At 42.3% G+C, this 22061-nt stretch overlaps 2 protein-coding genes across 2 annotated transcripts in view; one reads left to right on the top strand and one right to left on the bottom strand.

Moving 5' to 3' along the window:
• LOC309327038 (olfactory receptor 5AP2-like) overlaps positions 1-22061 on the bottom strand; it is a gene marked incomplete at its 3' end in the record, with an annotated part of 234818 nt that overhangs the window by 211643 nt on the left and 1114 nt on the right. The window lies entirely within an intron of this gene.
• LOC309327457 (cytosolic phospholipase A2 gamma-like) lies at positions 6665-21189 on the top strand. The gene is made up of 15 exons (XM_081836748.1): positions 6665-7325; positions 8619-8730; positions 9460-9602; positions 9855-10053; positions 10943-11060; positions 11925-12065; positions 12287-12340; positions 12812-12844; positions 13671-13799; positions 15031-15156; positions 15424-15465; positions 17214-17306; positions 17722-17876; positions 19166-19337; positions 19943-21189. Exons 1-15 carry the CDS (start codon positions 7306-7308, stop codon positions 20092-20094), a joined length of 1689 nt encoding a protein of 562 aa, XP_081692874.1. The 5' UTR covers positions 6665-7305; the 3' UTR covers positions 20095-21189.

Below are 22061 nucleotides of genomic sequence, written 5' to 3'. Positions count from 1 at the left end.
TTTGGTTCCTGTGCTTGTGCTGAGTGTTTTCTCTTATCAGTGATGTCTTATGACAGGTATGCAGCAATAGGTAAACCACTGCATTATGTAACCATCATGAAGAGTAGGTTATGCATTCTCCTATCCTTTGCTCCTTGGATACTTAGAGCTGTGCTTGATGCGTTTACAGCATTCCATGCATCTCAGTTTAATTTTTGTGCCCCCAAAGTAATTGACTATTACTTTTGTGATTATGAGCCATTGTTAATGCTCTCCTGTAGCGAAACCCGACAGGCAGAAATGCTGGTGTCAGTCTTGGGATCGGCACGCACCGTTGCACCAATGATACTGACCATCACTTCTTATGTTTGCATCATCAGCACCATTTTGAAAATCCCTTCAAACAGTGGCAAGAAGAAAGCTTTCTCTACCTGCTCCTCTCATCTTATTGTGGTTACCATTTTCTATGGTACCCTTATCACAGTGTACATATTACCAAAGACTGACACACTGAAGGATCTGTACAAAGTCTTCTCTGTTTTCTACACTATCCTGACTCCCATGTTCAATCCCTATATCTACAGCCTGAAGAACAGAGTGTTTAAAGACATTTTTAGAAAAGTCTTCAGCAAACTTGTACCTATGAGAAGAATTTGAGGAGTCTAAGTGCAGTAGACTGCATCTGGGTTGTATCAAATATTATAGCTGACAGCATTCAGTTTAATTGTAGTCCCCAACCCCCAAATGTACTGTACTAGAGAGAATTCCTCATCCTCATCCCTAGCATTCTTTTGGTAAGGATTTTTGTTGCATCCTATGGGAATAAGCACAAACATTTTGAATTGTCAGTAGCAACATATTTCACATGGGTGTGAGCTACACAGGTACAACAAAATCAAACGCACAATAGACAACAGATAATCTACCATTTTGAATGCTAATTAATTAGAAGTGACAGAAACAGTCCCATTGTTCAGGCTTTCTCATGCCCTGTGGTAGACAGATAAGTAGTTTATTTGCCTGTGCCTCCGTCATCTACAAAAATAAGAGAAGTTTCTACCCTGGTGCATTACGTGAGTCAGGCTACAGTAACTTTTCATACTTTTAGAGATAACACAGGCAAATAAATCACTTACCTGGCTACCATTGGACACCAGAAAGCCCAAACAATGGTACTGTTGTTTGCATAATTGTAGGTTCAATTCAATTTACTGCACATTAGCAATGAATTTCAACAGAAGCAGTCAGGTGTACGGATGTTATTGTTGATTGTTTCAAGAATGTGGAAGTGGCCAGGCTGTGGCGTTACTGACAGTAATGCAATGAACCACATCCTATACACCGTCAAGTACACCACTGTTGTGGTTAGTGCAGGATACTACATATGAAGTAACCAACATGTGAACTATTGCACTAAAAGTAAAGGAGTTGCAATTCTGCATGTACATACATACATACATACATACACTCACTCTTGAAGTCAAGATTGTAGCAGGAAAGCACCACTCTTTCATGGCTTATTGCCTCTAGGCACTAAATCCTGAGCCCCTCTAATACTGTACCTTTTGTGGCAAAGTTTTCAGTAGGAAGGATGGAAAGTGCTCAGATTGTGTGCCTATAAAAATGTGATGGTTTACTACTGAACTTGTATGTTGTTGCTTCTTTGCCTGATGTATCAGATATTGCCTCCTGATTGTTATAGATAAAATGCCAGGTATATTTTTTTCACAATAAACATTATTTTCTTTCATATTCACTCCCCTCCAATTCCATTTCCCCCCATCAAGATCCATACTATGCTTGCCTTTGACATAATTGCAGATTGCTTCCTTCCCATTCATTTTGCTTGACCCCCTTACAAATATAATATTATATTGTCCATTATTACTTTGTTGCAATTTAATATATGACCTGCTGTTCAGGATATAGATACTTCCAAGCCAGTGAACAAAGTAACCTAAAACTTCATTTTTAAAACAAACCAAGCAGTAAACAATATTAACAAATTTAAAAGTTATCAGGATCCTTCCTACAGAAATAGACTATGAGAAAGCTAGGGCTTTCTCCAGATACTATCCCCTCCTACCGGGCCTTTCATTCTCCCATGGAATCTGCCCAGAATCCAGGGTAGAACAGGGGTGGGGGCAGGTGGAACAGGTCCTGAGGTGGTCTTCATTTGACATCCCCTCTCCTGGAATCATTCCCACTGCACAGTTGATAGTAGATATTTCATCCCACTTTCCCTTCCCATGCTTTCGGATAAGGAAACCCACTTATCTTTATCAGCTGTTGTTCAGTTAGATGCACCCTCCAATGTGTCCTCAATATGATATAGATGGAAAAATAGCCATCTGATTACAGCAACCATGTTACAATCCTATTGTTACACACTACCCCTATCTCTGAGCAATACGAGATTCCAGGGGTTGCAGGAACTTACCCAGGATCAGTGCTTCCTTTTGTAATGAGGAACAGTGAAGACTGTGGTGTTTTTATGATATATGGTATATGATATAGGATATGATATAGGATATGATATATACATATATACAACCTGAGCCTATGATGGAGGGGCTGCCAGCATTAGCACCCCAAGAAGTTCTTGCTTTTCCCATAGCCACAGCTTTGGATTCCAGCAGAAATCAGACATGGCTCCATCTCTCAGCTGCCCAGGCTGCTTCTAATTTATAGCTTCTAGCTCTCACACCTCAACTCTGGCGTTTTGTCTTTCTAACTACCAGAGAATCAAGGGAGAGGGTATACCCATTTGGCCTATGGCACAGAGTCACTTCCTTTGTTACCTTAACAAACCATACTTAGGGGCCATTACCAATTCCAGCAATTGAATCTTTGTTGGGTCCAGGAATTTGAAGGTACTCAGGCATACAGCCTCCCCACCCCCACCCCCACCCCCAACTCACAACACTGTGTATACTTACTAGGAAGTAAGTCCTATTGAAATAGCTGTGATTTACTTTTCAAATAAATTTGCACAGAGTTTTATAGTTAACTCATTATCCGTATGAGTTTTTGTTTATTAATACTTCAGTTAACTTTTTCAGTCCGAATGAAAGAAAATCAATCGTTTGAAAGAAAAATGATTTATTTCTTTTAGATAATGCACACATATACTGTAAAAGTGTTGAAACAAGTCCTCTACCTAATTTACAATGCAATTCTCAGGATGCAAACACTGAGTACCTTTAATTGATTGGAGGGGAGAGTAAAGGTAAAAATGTAAAGGACCCCTGGATGGTTAAATCCAGTCGAATTCAACTATGGGGTGTGGTGCTCTTCTCCGCTTTTAGGCTGAGGGAGCCGAGAGAGTGGAGAGTAATATTTTTTTAAAAGATGGAGAGTTTACTGTTGGTAGCGGTGGTGTTTTCTCCTGGCAGTTGCTCATTTGCGGCTGTCATACTCCCCCCCCCAGCCATTGGGATAACATGACATCAACACTAGAATAGCATGCTGTAGCATCATTCTGATGGGCCTCTGGGTAGAAATGGCTGCTAGTTTATATGTATACATGCAATGCACAAAGAACAAGATGCAACCCTGATATACACACACCTTAAAGATATAACTTCAAGGTCAAACTCTATAATCCCCAACTAATTCCCAGAGATAAAAAAGGACAAATAAGAAACTGCAGTTACCTGAAAAGACAGGTACCAGGAAAAAAAAGGGGCTGCCCCTTGTAAATAAGTGCTGATGGAAGAGATGCATGAATACGCACATAGCTCGTCACTCTTCAGAAACTATTGCAAAACTTCTTACCTTATATGTAAAGAAACTACTGCCACTGGAGACATGAAATGACTCGGGTCCTCTGTGTAATCACTTATCTTCCTTGTTCCACAACACCTATCCAGACCAAGTGGAGAATCATTGCACTGAACCCCAGGTGAACACCGTGGTCCATCCAACTCTCAAAGGACAGAAATGTAAGTACAGCTCTTTCTAATTTCTGTCTTTCCTTGTGAATAGATTCAAGCAAATAGAGGATTATACACAATGATATGCAATGGGAGGGTTTTTAAAAGTTCTCTTATAATAAGAGAGCAGCCACCACCACAGAGATTGCAAGTGTGCTGTTAGACTCACACACAAATTCATCCTGCATGCTTGTGTGTTTGTTATTATATCCCACCACCAATCTGTAAGGTTGTTAAGGCAGAGAGCTAATCCCATGGTCACCACCTTCACACTTTGCTTGTGAGCTTCCAAGACACACCTGGATGACAACTGTGGGAAGAAGGATTGACTTGATACAAGAGGTCTTTTCTCACACTCTTTGTCAAATTAAGTTCTTTCAGTTTCCAGTTTTTCCAACATTAAATTTAGTTCACCACATTTCCACAGAAAATGATGATTTTTTTTTAAAAAAAAACCTCATGAAAATGCTTCAGCATTTAAGTGTGAATTTATTCTAATAAGCACATTTTTGTCTGCTGTTTTGACTAAAGTGTACATTTTTGCAAGATTCTCCTAATAAAATACTGAGGCTGAGAAATATGGTTGCTTTGGTAGCAGCTGCAACATCATTTTATTTCTACACAATCATCCCAAAGGTTTTAGGGCTGGGGTGATATGTGTGGGTGACTACTGCTGCTCCTTTTTCCAGATCCATTTCCAGCCTCATGTCCTTTTCCCTCCCTCCCACTTCTTGTGACCAGCTGTTTCTCAGCCATTTGAGTAGAAGTGGAAGATGGGTCACCAGCAAGAGACATTTTAAAAGTTTATTTCCATCATATTTTTATCTCCAATTACCAGCTAACCCATACACCCGTCCTCCTGCTTCTAGTCCCCATGTTTTCTTGCAGCAATTTTTCAGCTTGCTAATATATGAAAGAAGGACCCATTCACATACTCAACTCAATCCCAGTTGTGCACAAATTAGTTCACTTTTTTTTAGGCAGGAGGAGGAGAGAAGCTTTAAATTAATAGTTCTTTATTGGTTGCAGAGCCCAGAAAGACATTTACCTCCCTTTTCACTTTCCAAGCTTTGGCAATGGCTAAAAAGCAGCTGACTTGAATCCCCTTCTCTATCTTCCATTTTCCTTTTATATAAACAATAATTTGTGTGCAATAGTCATTTCAACTCTTGATTAGTTTAGCGTAAATCAGAAGATCAGAGCAAAAGCCTTCAGAAGCAGCCCCTTGCTCGAAATTTACATGATGACTGACTAAGGTAAAATAAAGGGAAGTAAGAGCGGCCAAAAGAAAATCAGGGCAAAACCACCACCACCACCCCTGTCCTAATGATAAGTGTACATTACCTAGCCATTTTGGAAGTTTCCATGGAGCAAAAATGTCTGCAGTTAAAGGGGGAAAGGTATGGGACAACAATGGGAGGAGGAAGATGTCGTGTGGACTCCTCTAAATTAATGAGGAAACAAGTCAGTGCAAATCCATGGTCTAACTTCCATGAAAACAAATGAGTATGAATGTTCAATAAATTGCTCATCTGAAAACATCCTGTAAGACAAATGCTGAAGACTTTGTGAAATTGTTTCTTTGTCACAGAAAACACTGAAATCTGTGGGTTACCCAATAAACAAAGCAGGAAGAGAAATGGTAAGAAATCTATCCATTATGGAACATTCTCCTCTCCCTCTTGTTTTCCAAATCAGGTGAATTGTTAGAGACCTCAAAAAACATGAAATCATATTTTATGTGAAACAATGAAATACAAAGCAAGTGAGCAAAACCTGGGTAGAAAGGAGAGAGAAAAGCAACAACCAATCCTATATTACAACAGCAAATTCATTAGCAGGATGTCAATCCTGAAGAAATCAACATGGCACTGTCAATGCACAAGAAGAATTGGTGAAACTATGTATATTGGGGGGGGGGATGGGACCTGAAGCCACATTTCTTCTGAGGTAACTTTCTGGGGGCCACAAGACAGTGGTAGGTAGGGCCAGAGACAAAATATCAACATATTTCAATTTGTGCCTTTGTACAGTGGCTCATTTCTGCACGCAACCCCTCTCCATCCTCCAGGCAAGCGAGAGGCCTTATCAGAGTTAATGACACAGCCCAGTAAGGCAATAACCACCTGAAGGAGGGCAGTGAGGGGTGTGTCTGAAGACCAAGGGTGGCTAAGGAGTGGGGTGTAGCTTGGGGTCAAGGGAGAGGCCTGGGAAGCCACATTGAGGCCTCAGGACCTGATGTCCCACACCCCGATTTTGAAACATTATAGACTCACATTTTCTTTCTGTTTCTTCCTTTATTAAAGGAGAATGAGGCTATTAATGGAGAAAGCTTGTCTCTTAAACCAAGGTAAGGCAAAACAGTTCAAATTCATTGGAGGTGCTGAAGGTCAGCCAGTGTTGACATATTGTCTGGTTTGGGCCCACCGGTTGCAGTTTACCTTGCAGTGAAGAGCTGCAAGAAAAGGTCTGCTTGGGAAGCAGAGAAAGCTGGGTAGATCATAGCCTCCTTCCCTTGCAGCTTGTAGCACTTCTGCTTGGCTTCCACCACTCCTGGTGATCCCACTGAGGATGGGTGCTGATACTGGGGAGCCCACAGGATGTCAGGGGCACGATCAGATGGCATGAATGCTCCTCTGAACTGGCTCTACTCATGCATGCCATCGGTCAGAGAGTACTTCCTCTGCGCATTCAGCTGTATGCATGGTTTGTGTATGTGGGGATTTTTTTCTGGCTCTGCAGTGGACCTGCATATATTTGGGTTGGAGCCTCCTGCTTTCATTATGCATGCACTAACATTTGAAGCGGGAAACTGTGTAACAGTGGATGGTGCATGGATAATACAATGTGGGTCCCATGAAGCAAAACACTGCTCACCAGTCAGTGATAGGAACATAGCAAGTTGCCTCCTACTGAGTCACACCATTTGTCCATCTAGCTTAGTGCAGTGCCAGATAGGCAGAGCATTTAGGGGCCCCCATGACAACAGATCAAAATAATATTAATTTGATATTGAAATTGGTTTATTAAAATTGTTGCTTGGTAAAACAAAAAATGCATTAGGAGATAATTTGCAAGCCCCCCCCCCGCCCGAGATTTCGACAGCTGAGGAGCCTCCACATTTAATCTGCACTGACCAACTTGTGATTCTCCAGACTTTTTAGAGAGGGTTCTCTTTCCCAGCCCTTTCAGGAGATGATACATATGCAGGATATGCAGATGCTCTGTTACTGAGCTATGGTGCTTCCTCGCTTCCTCAAGTACTGTAATGTGGACTTCTGAGTGCTTAAATCCCCTTTCTGCAGCCCCACACAGGCAGCCAATATAGCCTTTCTGAACTGTCAAGCATGTCTATTGAACTTCACTCAGCTCAAAAGGTCACAGGTTATGTATGCCTGGGTCAAACCAAAGGTAATATTTATCCAGATGTTGTTTGCTAACTAACGATTACCAGAACTGTTCTTGCAAAACCGATGGTTGTGTGAAGAAACTGAGGGCTGCCTTTGTGAAAAACAAAGGGGAAACCCTGTAGGATTGCAGAAATGTTTCCTAACTTCAGAACTGTTCTCTAGCATGAGATGTAGCAGAAGGGTCCACTAACTTTGCCTGACACTCTTGTAAATGCTGGGGGACATGAAAAATATACAGCTGTCTCAGAAAGTAGCTTGAAACATGCTCTTGCTGGTGTCCAAGGAGTGTGCTTTTAAACAGGCCCAGCTCCAGATTTTGCAGGGCCCCTGGGAAGATTGCTCTCAGCTTCCCCACCAATGTTCAGCAGCCTTCTCAGTACTTGCTACCAGTTACCACCACCCCTGCAACAGCAGTGCTGATGCACCTGCAATCTTGCCCTCACACACTTGCTGGCTTATCTGGTAGTAGTGGAGATCGTGCCAGGTAAGCCCACTCAGAAGTAATCATGAAGGATGGGGGTGCATACCTGTCAGCAGCCAGCCAGGCTGTGCACTGCCCAAAAGGTCATAGAGGTCGCTCCCCAGGCTGACCTAGCCACACCACCATTCAGGTCCTCAAATGCTTTCAGAAGCAGATGGTGGTGCCACTTTTGAATGTGAGCCAAGTTCAGCTCCCATCTACCCTACTCTACCCTCATTTGGGTGGTGGCGGCATCACTCACACTGTGCTATCCCACCCATGCTTCCCCCCCAAAAAAAACACACACACCCTGATATCAGCACCAAAGCAGTAACTTTCTCCCCCACATGGTTACTCAGTGGTGCTGTAGGGGGCTAGAAGCTGGGCAGGACCAACAAATTCACTGGTAGTGTGACTATTTCTCCGACTTTGATGCTGCACTGCAGTCCTGGGCAAAGGTTTTTATCCCTGGGGAGTGGACCTGAGTGAAGACTCCATGAGTGTAACCCTCTATGGCCACACTCTCAAGCCAACCCATGATTGGTCCAAAATTGCAGACAAGCAAATTTGAATTTTGCGGCTGGGGGGAGAGGCTGTAGCCCCTCCCGACAGCCGCTGCAGCCAGAGACCAAGTTGTGGGAATGAGGATGGAGGCAGGGTTGGCACGGGGCCACAATCTTCATGTCACCTGGAAGGGGTGAGTGGACTTTATGTTTCTATGAAACTTGAAGCACAAAATGGCGGGTTGTCTGCATGTGCTCCACAGATGACTGGGGTAGAGACTCCCACTTGAATGAGCAACTTTGAAATGGTTGACTTTTATTCTTAAACTAGTGATGTGATCCGGATTTCCAGAGATGTATCTGATGAAGAAAAAACAGCTGTTGGCAGAAGAAAAATCAAAGTGCACAATTCTTTTCTGAAGCTTGGGGTCAACACCGCCATGGTAAAGTTTCATGGTCTATACTGCAATATGCTTAAGGGATGCGGCGGTGCTCGCACTTTGGGTAATAGCGACACAATCTCTGCAGTGATGTACATAAAGCCCTGATATTTTTGGAAAAGGGGGCAGCCTGTCATTGGCTGAGCTGCTCAGGTGCTCTAAATGGACAAAGCAGGCAAATGACCAAGGCAAAGGTGCTTGAAAAAATGAATAGACAAAAGGCAAAGTGAGTGGGTGGGTGGCTAAAACATGGGAGGCTGGGAGAGAAGATGGCGGGAAGCAGAATTTGGAGAGGAAATTAGGGATACAGTAAAGTTGAGTTACGGAAGCTTAAATTGCAATAACTAACAGCAATTGATTTCCCATTGTTCTTCCAACAGCTACAAAATCAATCAATATTTCATGAAGGAAGAGAATATACTGTTCCCTGCAGAACTTAACTTCACCATTAGCAGACAACAGGTTGGGATGGCAGCAGTCTCCTGACTCCCTGTTGATCAAATTGCTTTTGCTTACAGGTGGCTAGAGAGGGGTGGATCTTGCAGCCAGCTTGCCCCTCCCACTCTACCTCCTGTTAAACAGCAGGTTAGGAAAGCATCAATATAGTACCATGTCTTCTGCTACCATGCACCATCTGTTTCTAGCTTCACCGCTTGGTGTTACATTGTAAAAAGTATTTGTGATTACATATTTCAAAATATGACAGTTATTTGTCTTTCCCCGTTTCCCTAGAGTTCTGTTCCTAATGTTGCCCTGTTAGGATCTGGTGGAGGGTTGCGGGCCATGATTGCACTTCAAGGGGTTCTGGGAGAACTTCAGAAAGAGGATTTGTTGGGTGCTGTGATGTATCTCTGTGGAGTATCAGGTTCTACCTGGTAAGTGGACATAAACTATATTCAGTGATGACTGGTATAACCATTTGAAGAAGTTGGAACCTAGGTTGTCTCTAATGGCTAAAGGATTTGATAAAGAAAGCTCTGTCCAACGCAGGAACATGCTAAATTGTATTATATTGATTCAGGCCTTTGCTGTATCCATCTCAGCATTATCTACAGTGATTGGCAATGTTCCTCCAGGAAAAGTCTTTCTTCAAAGCTTTGTTCACGATGCTTTGCCTTTTCTCCAAGGTGTATGTCATTCATCTATGAACATGAGGAATGGCTGGGAAAGCTTCCTATTTTGGAAGCAAAAATGTGTGACAATCTTGTAAATCAATCATGGGATCCCAGCAAATCCCTGGATGCCCTTGTAGAAGCAAGTAAAGAGAAGACATACTCCTTAACCGATTTCTGGGGCAGTGTCGTTCTCTATGCAATGTTGCATGAGGCAAGTATACTACCTCCTTTCCACAGATACTTTGTGGTTGCACAGAATTGTTTTTTTCCCTGGGGGGGGGGGAGACTTGAAAAGCATTGTATATGCTTTTTAAAAAACATACACACCTATGCCACAACCCAACTCTTTTTGTACATCCCATGTTCCTTCTTCCCCACCAAGAAACCACAATTGCAACACAACCACTTCCAGATCACATAGTAAACTGATTTAGAGGCTGCAGGAAGATCCAGATGCAGTTTATAGTGCAGCTTGTCAGCAAGGCACTGCCTACAGGAAGCCTTGTAGAGATTTTCCATCATTCCACCAAAAATGGCAAGCAACGTATATTTGTACTGTAATAATAATAATAATAATAATAATAATAATAATAATAATAATTTTTTATTTATACCCCGCCCTTACTGGTTCAAAAAAACCGGCTCAGGGTGGCTAACAACAAATTTAAAACACTTAATTGTAATACAACATAGAAGCAGCATAAAATACAGTATAAAAACTACGGTAGTCCAGAGCCTTTTGATTCATCTTGGTACATAGCAGAAGTACCCAAGTGATCAGTTTTGCTGTTCTAAATGTGACATACTCAGTAGGAATAGCAACTTATCTCAGGCTATAATCCTGCTAGCTCTCACCAACTGAGCATGTCAAGCTACACATGAGATAAAAAATGTATTTGCTTTCAAGATGTTATTTGTTTATTGTTAAATGCAAATAGCATCAGCTGGCAGGGCTTATAACTTACCAAAATCGCAGCAGGTACAGAGGAGGAACTTAACAAATGCCTTCCTTGCTTGGAACTGGGAAAAATCCCTTCTCTGAAGCTGTTATTTGTATTGGGACGATATTCTCCCTCACTAATGAGTCCCTTTCTCTACAGCTAGATTATGGTCATTTGTCCAAGGAAAGGATGGTCTCTTTTAATGGGGCAGTTCCTTACCCCATCTATGCAGCGGTGGATTCAAACAAATTAGATGACACCAGTAAAACCCATCCAGGTAAGAAACAAAACAAATCAGCAACTATATATGGCCGTTTCTAGTGATGCCTTTGAAATCAATACAACTTAAAAGGGCTTGGATCTTATCCATATGTTCATGGGTCTTCTCTGTGCTTGAAATCACTGTCCATTGGGTCTCCTTGGAGCCTAACTAACATAGCCTATAACCCAACTGTTATACTCTTCCAACAATAATCTCTATGCGTGTTAAACTTATCCAAGGAGCATGTGCAACTGTTATTGGAGACTGCCCTTGGATCAATGCAATTGACAGACAGTGGGCTGAACTAACATAAGAACATTAGATGAGTCCTTCTGCAACAGATCAAAGGACTACCTGGAACAGCATCCTGTTCTCACAGAGGCTGAACAGATGCCTCCAAGCATCTTACCCATAGGCGCTAGGGGTGTGGGGCACCCGGGCACCAGGCTCTCAGAAGCTCCAGGCCAAGAGTCCAGGGCCCGAGAGTTGAGTCTGGGAAAAGCCCGCCCATTGGTCGGGGTACCACGGCAGGCTCTTCTGCTGCGGGCAGCTCTGTGCCACGGGTTCGGGGGTGACCGAGCCAGTGAGACACTGAGGCGGCCGGCTGGCTCTACCCTCCTGCACGCCTGGGACTGGGCAAGCTGGGAGGGGGGGCACTGGGTGGATCTTAGCACCCCGGCGCCGCATATGCTTAAGACAGAATGGAGACAGAACATAGCCAGCCAATTAACTAAATAGAAATTTCTATAAACAATAGTTTGTGAGACGTCAAAAAGAAACATGACAAATACAGAAGCTGATACAGCAAAAGAAGTCTATGTGTGTAAGCAATTGTTTCCCACACTTTCTGACACTGATTTTCATTTTTTTTTTTTTAAGGTATCTGGTTTGAATTCACACCCCATGATGCTGGATTCTTTCACCCTGGTGCATTTGTTGACATGAGGCTGTTGGGCAGCACATTTGAGAATGGTGTGCTGAGAATACTGAAGAATGAAAAAAGCATTTCTTACTTGAGAGGTACTGCTGACTTGACAGGGGGAAGAGGCAGCAACACGACAGATTCAAGCAGTATCCAAACATCAGACTAGTTTACATGCTCAGTGATTCCCCACCTTCCCGCACTGAACCGAGCATGTTCCCTCTGCTATGTTTAGTGGCATACAATTAGGATTAATGTATGCCACTATCCAGTAAATTTCCTAGAAAATGTCATTTCCATTTCCTTCCTTCTCTTTCAGGCTTATGGGGAAGTTCATTTGCAGATCGCAAAGAAGACGTCAAGGAAATAGAAGGTTTTGTATGTTTAGCCTATTGGACCCAGCTAGGGAAAGTTCCTTCCTGGTATGGATTCGAAAGGCACAGCCCATGTGTGCACACTTGGAAGTAGTTGCGTAGCTTACGTGGAGCTCTGAAGAAAATCCTCTGGCCTTCTGTGTCCTTACAACACTAACATGCTACTGCAGCCAGACTGCCCTCACTTAATTTGCCAACACTTGACAACTTGTACTAGTACACAGCAACATTTTTTTAAGGGGAGTGGTTGGTTCCATGGTCCCCTGCTCCTCTGGGCCACTTCACCCTGACCACAATTCTTCTCTCTGCCACAGGGATGGGAATCCAGCTAGCATAGCCCCAGCTAGCATAGCCAATGATTATGGATAATGGAAAATGCAGCCCAGTTAACTTCTGGAGGAACACAGATTCCCCATCTAATAGAATATTCCTATAGCTATGGAAATATAATGTACTTCTCACATTTTCAGATTATATCAAACACCTGGGAGAACAAGCTTCAGGTAAGTCCTTGACATTGCTTGAATTTTTTTTGCCATCAGTCCGTCTCAAAAGGATACATCTGTTGATGCCTTCTTTATTCAGGAACTTTGCAAACCTATATGCACATGTTTGCTCTACACAAAATGGAAAGTAGTTTCAGAAAAAAGGGTCAAAGGTAGGAAGGTCAGCCTGTGTGGAAGCAGCCTTAGCCACTATTTAAGTTAGGAAAACATTCTGTTATCAGGAAAGATTTGTTGGGCTGGAAGATAAGTATTGCTGTCTCCTGAAGTATTATGCAAAAGCAGGTTTGCATTTGACTTATGGCTGTGTTTCAGCAAGGCTTATCCAATACTATAGAAATCCTGACAAGTTCTGCATTTCCCACAGCTATCAAAGGTTTAGAGGAGGGTAGTTAGAAAAGGTTGCAGAAAGAAATGGATTTAAGGTGCATTTGCAGAACTTTTGGAATTGAGGTGTTTTTTATTGCTACGTTTCCTTCCCAAGGTAGACATCTGTCAATGATGTCATGGCTCACCTATCTTATAGGCAATACATTTATTCCAGCAGTGACATAAGGATGGGACATCTAGGAGCTGGGGCTTCTTGACTAGAGCCAGCATGTGGGGGGGGGGATTTCAGGGATGATCCAATAAATCAGGCATATCTCATTTAGCATGTTATTCTCTCTGTATTTTGAAGCCTGCCCTGCCCTGCCCATTTTTATCAGCACTGTCACATTCCCTACAATATGTTGCATTTTAACTTTTGGAATAATCCAACCACTGATTCCCTATTTGTAAGCTTTATTCCTTTCTTGTTGCTTGCATTTTTGGGCTCTTTTTGAAGCTTCCAGTTGTCACTGTATATATTGTCAGGCTGCTTCACATGCAATAAAGCTCCTGATTCATGCCATGGAAGGGACGACACATGAACATCAGGATGAAAACATCACAAACATCATGGAACTTCTTAAAGGTAAGAGGAAGCTGAGGAATCACTGGTGTCTATTTTTCCTACACAGGTCTTCATGCTCCCAGCAACCCCTTCAAAGTGTATAGTGTGTGTGATTAGGACTATGATTATGGCAGCAAATTGTACCCATGACTTAAATCAATGATGGAGAATTGAATCTTACCAACCAGCTAGATTCAGATCTCCTTCGACACTCAAGGGACACTTTGGCAGGTGGGCAGGGGCAACCACCTGACAATCACTTGGCAATGCCACGGTGTCAGGTGAAGCATTTCCCTCGGTCTGTGTAATTTAATTTCAAACCGTGCAGGCAAAGAAAATGTTTCCCTGCAAGGTTTGCTGTAGGCACCAATTAAGTAGGGGGTTCTTGAGCAGCCAACTTTGCATTGCCACCCAGCTCAAGAGGGTATGTGTTGACAGGTGCTCTTGGGACCTGGGACCATTGTTCTGTCAAGTGCTGTCATCTATGTATGTGCGTGTGAGGCGGGGATTTAGAGGAGTCCCCCTGTTCATCTTCATGGTAAGTTGCCAATAGAAAACCCACATCAGGCCCATTGCTGGGTGGCATTGCCCATGTGAGAACACAGAGGGAGGAGTTGCCTACAGGTAGCTGAGTCTTTAGTAAGTTTGATCAGTGTATTACCAAAGTGGTGAAACTATGGTCCTCCAGATGGTGTTGGACCCCAGCTCCTCAAAGCCTCAGGCAGACTGGCCAGGGATCATAGGAGTAAGATTCCAACAATATTTGGAAGGCTGCTGACTCCCTATCCCTCCTCTATAGGTTAAACGATAAAGTTGAGACATATTTGTAGTATACTTTGGAACCAATTCCAAGGGACCAAGGGGGCTTCACCCCTCAAGAAAATATTTGAGGGGGCCACCCTCCCCAAATTTGATGGACATTGCCATTCAAATGATCAATTGCCATTCATGTGATCAGTTATGTGGGGTGGGGCTTACTTGGGCCCCCTCAATATTTTATTCAGGTTGGTACCCCTGATACCATACGACTGTCTTGTGCCTTCACTTCAGGTGGCAGTGCAATCCTTCCCTATACTGGAATTCCTCCAAATATAATTGGAGGAGGAGTATTTGAGAATGAAGGCTGAAATCTCAAAAATGTGAAATACAAGTGTTACAAAGGTTTTAGTTTTGTGAAACTTAATTTTAATCTGGTTAGACCAGATGGATATGCTTTTTCATTATTCCAGTCTCATCTTGCGTTCTTTGATAGATCAAGTAGGCAGCAACACCTACAACTTCCTCAGTTTACTGAAGGACAAACACAACACTCTAGACAAGCCTGGAAGAGTGGCACAGTTTTTGACCCTGGCTGACATGTTTACTCAAGAATTTGCAGGTAAGTGTGGCTATGAATTCCAAAACTTCCAAAGAACTCTCTTATAGAGCAATCTTAGATATGCACATTTTTATTCAAAAATAAGCCCCACTATGTTCAATGGAGTTTGATCCTACATAAATGTGAAGGACTGGAACCCTAATCAACTTCTGCTCCATTTACAAGAAGCATATTGTAACCATCTTACAGTTTAGATGTCTTATAGTGCACCTGTTTTATTGCATTTTATCCCTTAGTCTCAATGCTATGATGCTTTGCTTTTGACAGCTAGGACAGCTCCATTCACGCATCACGAAGAAACAAAGAGAAGTAAGTAATTCACACATTTTATACATCATTTTCAAACCAACATTTTGCAAATTATTTGTATATCACAAAGGTTTGTGATGAGAATCTGCAGATATGAAAATGAGATTATAAGGTATACAGATGGTTTTATATCCATTCACTTTTAATTTTATTAATATTTATTTATAAGGGCCTTTATAAACCACCAACTCATTAAATTATTAATGCCATGTACAATAAAAATAATCAAAATATCATTGAATGATCACACATTTATCAGTATATATTATACACCATGGGACACGGGTGGTGCTGTGGGTTAAACCACAGAGCCTAGGACTTGCCAATCAAAAGGTTGGCGGTTCGAATCCCCGCAACAGGGTGAGCTCCTGTTGCTCGGTCCCTGCTCCTGCCAACCTAGCAGTTTGAAAACACATCAAAGTGCAAGTAGATAAATAGTTACTGCTCCGGCGGGAAGGTAAACAGCGTTTCCGTGTGCTGCTCTGGTTCGCCAGAAGTGGCTTAGTCATGCTGGCCACATGACCCGGAAGCTGTACGCTGGCTCCCTTGGCCAATAAAGCAAGATGAGTGCCGCAACCCCAGAGTCGGTCATGACTGGACCTAATGGTCAGGGGTCCCTTTACCTTTACCTATTATACACCATATTGGCTTCATAATAGGACTAGGTGTCACCCTTCCCATTTTACACCCATAAAGCTGGGCTACATTATACACTTACCACAGGGATCAGCAGTCCCACAACCTCCTACAACTGGTGTAGTGTTTTGGGACCGTTAGGTGAATGAATCTTGATACATGTAAGGCTTGGGTCTCTTCCACACATGCAAGATGACTCCGACAGTTAAGTATTCAGATTTATTAGGCAATTTTAAAAGCCCTGGTTGGAGCTCGGCTAATCTCCGTCATCCTCAGATAGCACAGTTACTGGAACTGAGCTCCTCCCCCCTTTCCCCCCAACAGGAAAACCCCCCACCTTCACTTCCTGTCCTTCTCATGTTTCTTGGCCACTCTCGTGATCCTACGAGATTTTGGAGATGGCAATCCCTGTATTTTTGTGTCTGTCTCACTGTCTGAGCCTATACGTTGCATTCTTTCACTCTGGCTCTCTCTTTTGTTTTCCCTGTGTCCAGGGATCAAGTTATGGCTGCTCCCTGCTTCTTCTCCCTCCCCTCTGCCTTCTACTCTTATCTGTTCTCTCTCTATGCCTGCATTTTCATTTCCTGTCAGTGAAGGAACATAGCTGACAATACACTGAGATCCCTACCCCTTCTGGCAGAGTTCAGGAAAAGTAACATGATGACCAATGTGTGTGTAGTCCTAAGCAATAAGGCTGAAGAAGGAAGCAAGGACCCATCCCTAGGACACTGATGTGCATTTAATATGTAGCTAAGCTTCAGTTACCACCTTCTATACAACTGGTAGCCTTCTATACAACTGGGATAATCTAACAGGGATGAGCTATACCACATGCTGCGTGAAGCAGCCACTATATAGGTTGCCTATATGCTATACCTTTAAAGCACATTTGAAGCACTTTTTTCAAAAGAATTCTGAGCACTGTAGTTTGTGAAGGGCTTATGGGAATTTAAATTCTCTAAGGGGTAAATTAAAAATTCCTTGAAGGGGGGACATGCTTTCAATGTGTTTTAAAAGTGATAATAATAATAATAATAATAATAATAATAATAATAATAATAGAAGAATTCTCAGACATTGTGTTCATTTCTAATCTAGTTTTTATTTTGCAGGTATATGGGATACATTGAGAATACTGTCAAAAACTGTTTATTGCCTCTTCAAATGGAAATGGGGGACCATCTCCAACTATACTTACAAATACTGTAAGGAAAACCACACACACCATTAATTATTGCAATGATGGTGGTGTTAGTATTTATTTGTTCATCACTTTCTACAAATATGTCTCAAAGCAACTTACAAAAATACATTTGGAGAAGAACCTTGGAGGACAGAATAGAAAGAAATGGAGTAGCGAGGGGGGGGGGACCCAGCAAGTATTAGCCTGTCTGCTTAGCAGCCCAAAATAAATAAATAGCCACTACATAATGGAAATAGGGCTGGCCAGGTCATTGGGGGAGGACGGGGTTGTATAGCCTTGGCCAGAATCTGTGCAAGAGGCTTTCACTCACTGCGTCTAGTTTGCCCTGACACCTCTCCAGATGGCAGGGAATGCATGCATATGAAACAACTCCTGAAAACAAATTATCAAGGTAATACCAGACTCTCTCCCCTTAGCCAGCCTTAATGACAAGAATCTCACAGGCAAGGAAGAACTCTGTTTGGCCGATGCTGGTATAGCCATGAATTCTGCTTATCCGCTTGTCCTCCGTCCTGAACGGGAAGTGAAACTCATTCTTTCCTTTGACTTCAGCAGCGGAAATCCTTTTGAGGTAGGTTTGTTGTGTTGGGTCATGATGAGATTTCATTTTTTTATTACAGTATCAGTGCTGGCAGCAAAGCTCACTGGGCTCAGGATTGGTGATGAGATGCAAAGGCTTGTAATACTCACCTCCAAGAAAAAAAGTGAATACTGCACATTATATCTCAGCTGGAGAATAATTCCTGATTTACCCAGACAATCCCTAACCTCTCTTTCTCCCATTCACGCTGCTCCCTGTTTCTTCCTCCCTTCTTCAGTTTAAATGAGGTGGTGAACTGTTTTTTTTTTTTAACAGCTCAGGGGAGAAATACCCTTCTAGAAAACATTTCAGGGGCCACATGCTTTACAACCACTACACTACACTTGCCAAAAGGCAAGTGAGCAGATTCAGTAGCAAAAGTGGAATGAGAAACATACGGTAAATTTTGTCTTTGCATGGTAGGGTTCCCCCCCCCCCTGTACATGCGCGCGCACACACACACACACACACACACACACACATCCTTCTCCAGCCTCCATCTAGTCAAGCCAGAAGCATTGTCAGAGTTTAAGGAAGCATTCTTGCCAGACTAAAAAAGAACATGCAAAAGGGGTGGATTCGAAATTGCCAGACAGAGAAATCTGAAAGGCTGCCATTGTCCCTGCTTTAAGTCACTTTAGTTGACTAGTACAGCAGGTATAGTGGTGTGGAAAGAAGAAACAAAGTGTAATAAGCCACACAGGTGACTCAAGGCTACTGGGCCTCTGATGGGTCACCAGAATTTGAGTAAGAGTGCTTTAGTCTAGACAACAGAGAATTGCTGTGCCTGGATATTGCTGGTATGTCCGCTCACCTTTTCTGGTGGGTGGCATTGCGGCCCTGCATTGATCAAGGTTGCTATACCTACTTCTTTTTAAGTGGAAAGATCAGAAGTCTTTTCTGTGTAGAGGTGACATCTCTCTGCAGAGCCAAATCATCCATGGTGCCCCAGTGGTGTAGCATAGATTGTCAGCATCTGAGGTTGTGGGAGGGAAATAGATGGAGCACACATATGCATCCAACTGCCTACTGGCATGCACATCACCCACGAGACTGCAGCTGCAGAGATAAGAAGAGTCGTTCCATTGTTTGGAGAGGTCACTTATTGGTTCACATGGAGAAGCCATTTTCAATGGAGCCCGGTGACAGAAGTATTGGGGCAGCACCATGTATTGAAATTTTACACACCTAACAATTTTTCTCCTGGGCAACCGCCAGTGGGGTGTCCTGCTCAGACAACAATTTCCACATTCCTTTCCTGCATTTTCTTCTCATCATAGATTGTCAAAGAAGCAGTCCTGTACTGCAAGGAAAATCACCTTCCTTTTCCTGATATTGATGTCTCAGAGTTGGACAAGAGTAAAGACAGTCCCTATGACTGCTACGTTTTCCAAGGACATGATTCTCCAACTGTCATGCATTTCCCGCTCTTCAATACAGTGAACTGCAAAGGTATATTGTGTTTGGGGATTTCTTAGAAAGGGGCATGCATTTATTATTGTTTTTGATAATTCATTTATTGTCCAACCTTTACTCTAAGGTCCCAGGGCAGGTTACGCATTAGAAAGATCATTAAAGAAAATTAAAAACAAATTTCATTGTTTACTGTGGACTAATGATTTCCTTGGATCTGATTGATCCCTGGAACATAAATCTGGCAACTCTGGCCAAATTGCTACCTTGTGAAATTGGCTCACCCAATAATTGTTATAATTGGTCGCCCTGGGAGGAAGATGCTGGACTAGATAGGCCTTTTGGTCTGATGCAGCAGGAATCTTATGTTCCTATAAAATTGAGGGGGGCAGATTCCATTTTCAAGTTCTACTGAAGTTCTACAAGTTTTTTTGTTTTGTTTTTAAGATAGCTGGGATTAACGTTGGAGTTCTCACTAGCTCCACCGTCAATAGCTCAGCTTATATAAAATAAGCTGGACGTGTTCCTGCCCCATGTGTTTATGTAATAGGTGCTTTGAAGAACATGTGTGGTTAAGTGTTATACTAAGTGTTTCCAAGTGAATAGCAAGGCACTTGCTTATGTACATCTTTTTTCTTTTAAAGATAAAGTAGCTGAATGGAGAGAACAATATTCCACCCTCAAAGTTTCTTACAAGGAGCAGGAGGTCAAAAATCTCATAGAAGCAGCAAAAGCAAACGTGAGGAATAACAGAGGAAGAATCCTGCAGGCGATGAAAAGCATGCAGGCTCCTTAACAGCTTTTCATTCCAATTTTGAGTTTGGAGGTTCTGGTCAACATTTTCCTTCCGCCTCTTTTCTAAGTGGGAGCTACTCAGCACCACATGATTCTTTGCAGCATGCTTCTAATGTCTCCACTAGGAAACAATATTTTCTAAAGAAATGTTTGCCCCCCCCCCCATGGCTATTGTGTTTTGTCATGCATGTTGCCTTTTCCTTCTCAGCTGCTTCACATTTAAAAACGCATTCTTCTTTGTATTATAAAGAGTATTCTTTCCCCCCCACTTTTCTTAATCCTAACCTTTTCTTTGTAGAAAACATATTATTAAAAATAAAAGTTTTGCAGCAGAATTGATGACAACAGGTCATCAAGGATACAGGGAACATGAATTACAAAAAGACATAACATACAAAAACTTTTCTGATGTTTTTAAAAGCATACAGAGAGTAGGTTTTAAAAATGGACTTTAAAATTAAAAAGTGATATTTTGCTTTATGAAATTTAATACTTTTCACTCAGTTGTCATGGGAAGGAAAGTAGATATTATCTTTTTGAAGTATTTTTCTGTTAAGCATATTTTTTCTGTTTTAAGTACTAATAAGAATTTGCTGATTAATTTCTTCATATTGCACCAGGTGAACAAAAATTGTGTACCATATGCATAATAAACAGAAGGAATGAAGAATTCTTGTTCATTGCAATTTTGGGTGTGCTCGTGATGAGACTAGTCAAAGTCTGTTTTGGTTTAAAGTCTGATCCAAATCCACTTCGTTGGTCTGGAATCTAACTGGAATCTTCAAATGACCTATTTCTTGAATATTCATGTTTGCTTCCACAGAGCTTATACAGAAGTTTGATTATACCAAAATACAGAATTTTTCAATTTGAATTTTAAAACTCCAACTTTCAATAAGCAAATATCTATTGCTGTCTTGTTTCTCCCAGCAGCAGTGGTATGTACAATCTGTGGCTAAAGGATCATGTATCAGTTCTGCTATTTGTATTGATGTAAACCTCAATAATGTATTTTTTATAGCTAACTATTTAGCTCTATCCCCAGTATATTTTATCTGATTGCAATGGCTAGTGGCTAATGCAAATAAAGTTTCTAATCCACACAATCGGTTGCTGAGCTGATGCGAAAACAATGCAAAGGAACCCTGATTTTTGGTACAATTCAATAGGCAAGTATCTCATGATTGACCACAGGATGGCAGCAAAATCATCACCCATGGCTTCCACAGCGAGTAGTACTACAGAGTTCTTGCTAAATTGACAGTTCCTTCTCATTTTTCATTTTTAAACAGCTTCGCCTTCAAAAGCCATATAAACACTTAACTGAAGTGAGTTTCTATGGGGGGAATCCTATGGTGAGGTCTGCCAGGATGAGCAGCTGAGGAGATAGCAGATCTCTGGATCAGCCAGCTGATTCCTGGTTCAGTGAGGTTCAACTAGGGTTAAGTTCCCAACCCTGGCTCAGCCACAGGTACTCTGCTTGCTCATTCGGACTTAGCTGGCTGAGCCAATGCTGGTGTAAATCCCCCAAAGGGTGGGGGTGGGGGAGAGACCAGAGAGTGGGGATTTGGGCTGGATCTTAGGCCCATTTGGCTCATTCACATTACCTGGCAAACAATCTTAAATAATTGTTTTCCCTTTGTCAAGCAGAGCAGCAGCAACAGCCATATTGGGTTTGGATCTGTAACTTTATGCTGACTTAATTTACACCTGCCTGCCTTGCACCAGTTTCTTAGAAGTCTCCTCACAATCAGAAATTCTGTCTGTTATGACAACTGAAGGCAAGGGTGATTTGGGGGCTAACAGGGAGAGAGGATCAAATCACCTCATATTTCTGGAATCAGTGCTATTTTTCTAGAAAAAGAGGTGCCGGAACTCACTATGAACACCTCCTTTGTTCTCTTAGAATGGCAATGGTGCCCACATGAGAGGTGCTGGAACTGAGTCCCAGTGAGTTCTGGCTGGGGG

The sequence above is a fragment of the Podarcis erhardii genome, assembly GCF_964252035.2.
Source record: "Podarcis erhardii genome assembly, chromosome: 13".
Taxonomy (NCBI): domain Eukaryota; kingdom Metazoa; phylum Chordata; class Lepidosauria; order Squamata; family Lacertidae; genus Podarcis; species Podarcis erhardii.
The sequence above is the reverse complement of the archived record's forward strand: the minus strand, read 5'-3'. Positions and strand labels throughout refer to the sequence as shown.

What these genes read in the sequence shown, in the direction of transcription:
- LOC309327457 (XM_081836748.1), top strand. Translation starts at nt 7,306, where the DNA reads ATGCCTGGGTCAAACCAAAG. An exon ending in CATCATGGAACTTCTTAAAG is followed by an intron (nt 13,800 to 15,030) that starts GTAAGAGGAAGC and finishes GTTCTTTGATAG; the next exon opens with ATCAAGTAGGCAGCAACACC. An exon ending in CAACTATACTTACAAATACT is followed by an intron (nt 17,307 to 17,721) that starts GTAAGGAAAACC and finishes CTCTCCCCTTAG; the next exon opens with CCAGCCTTAATGACAAGAAT.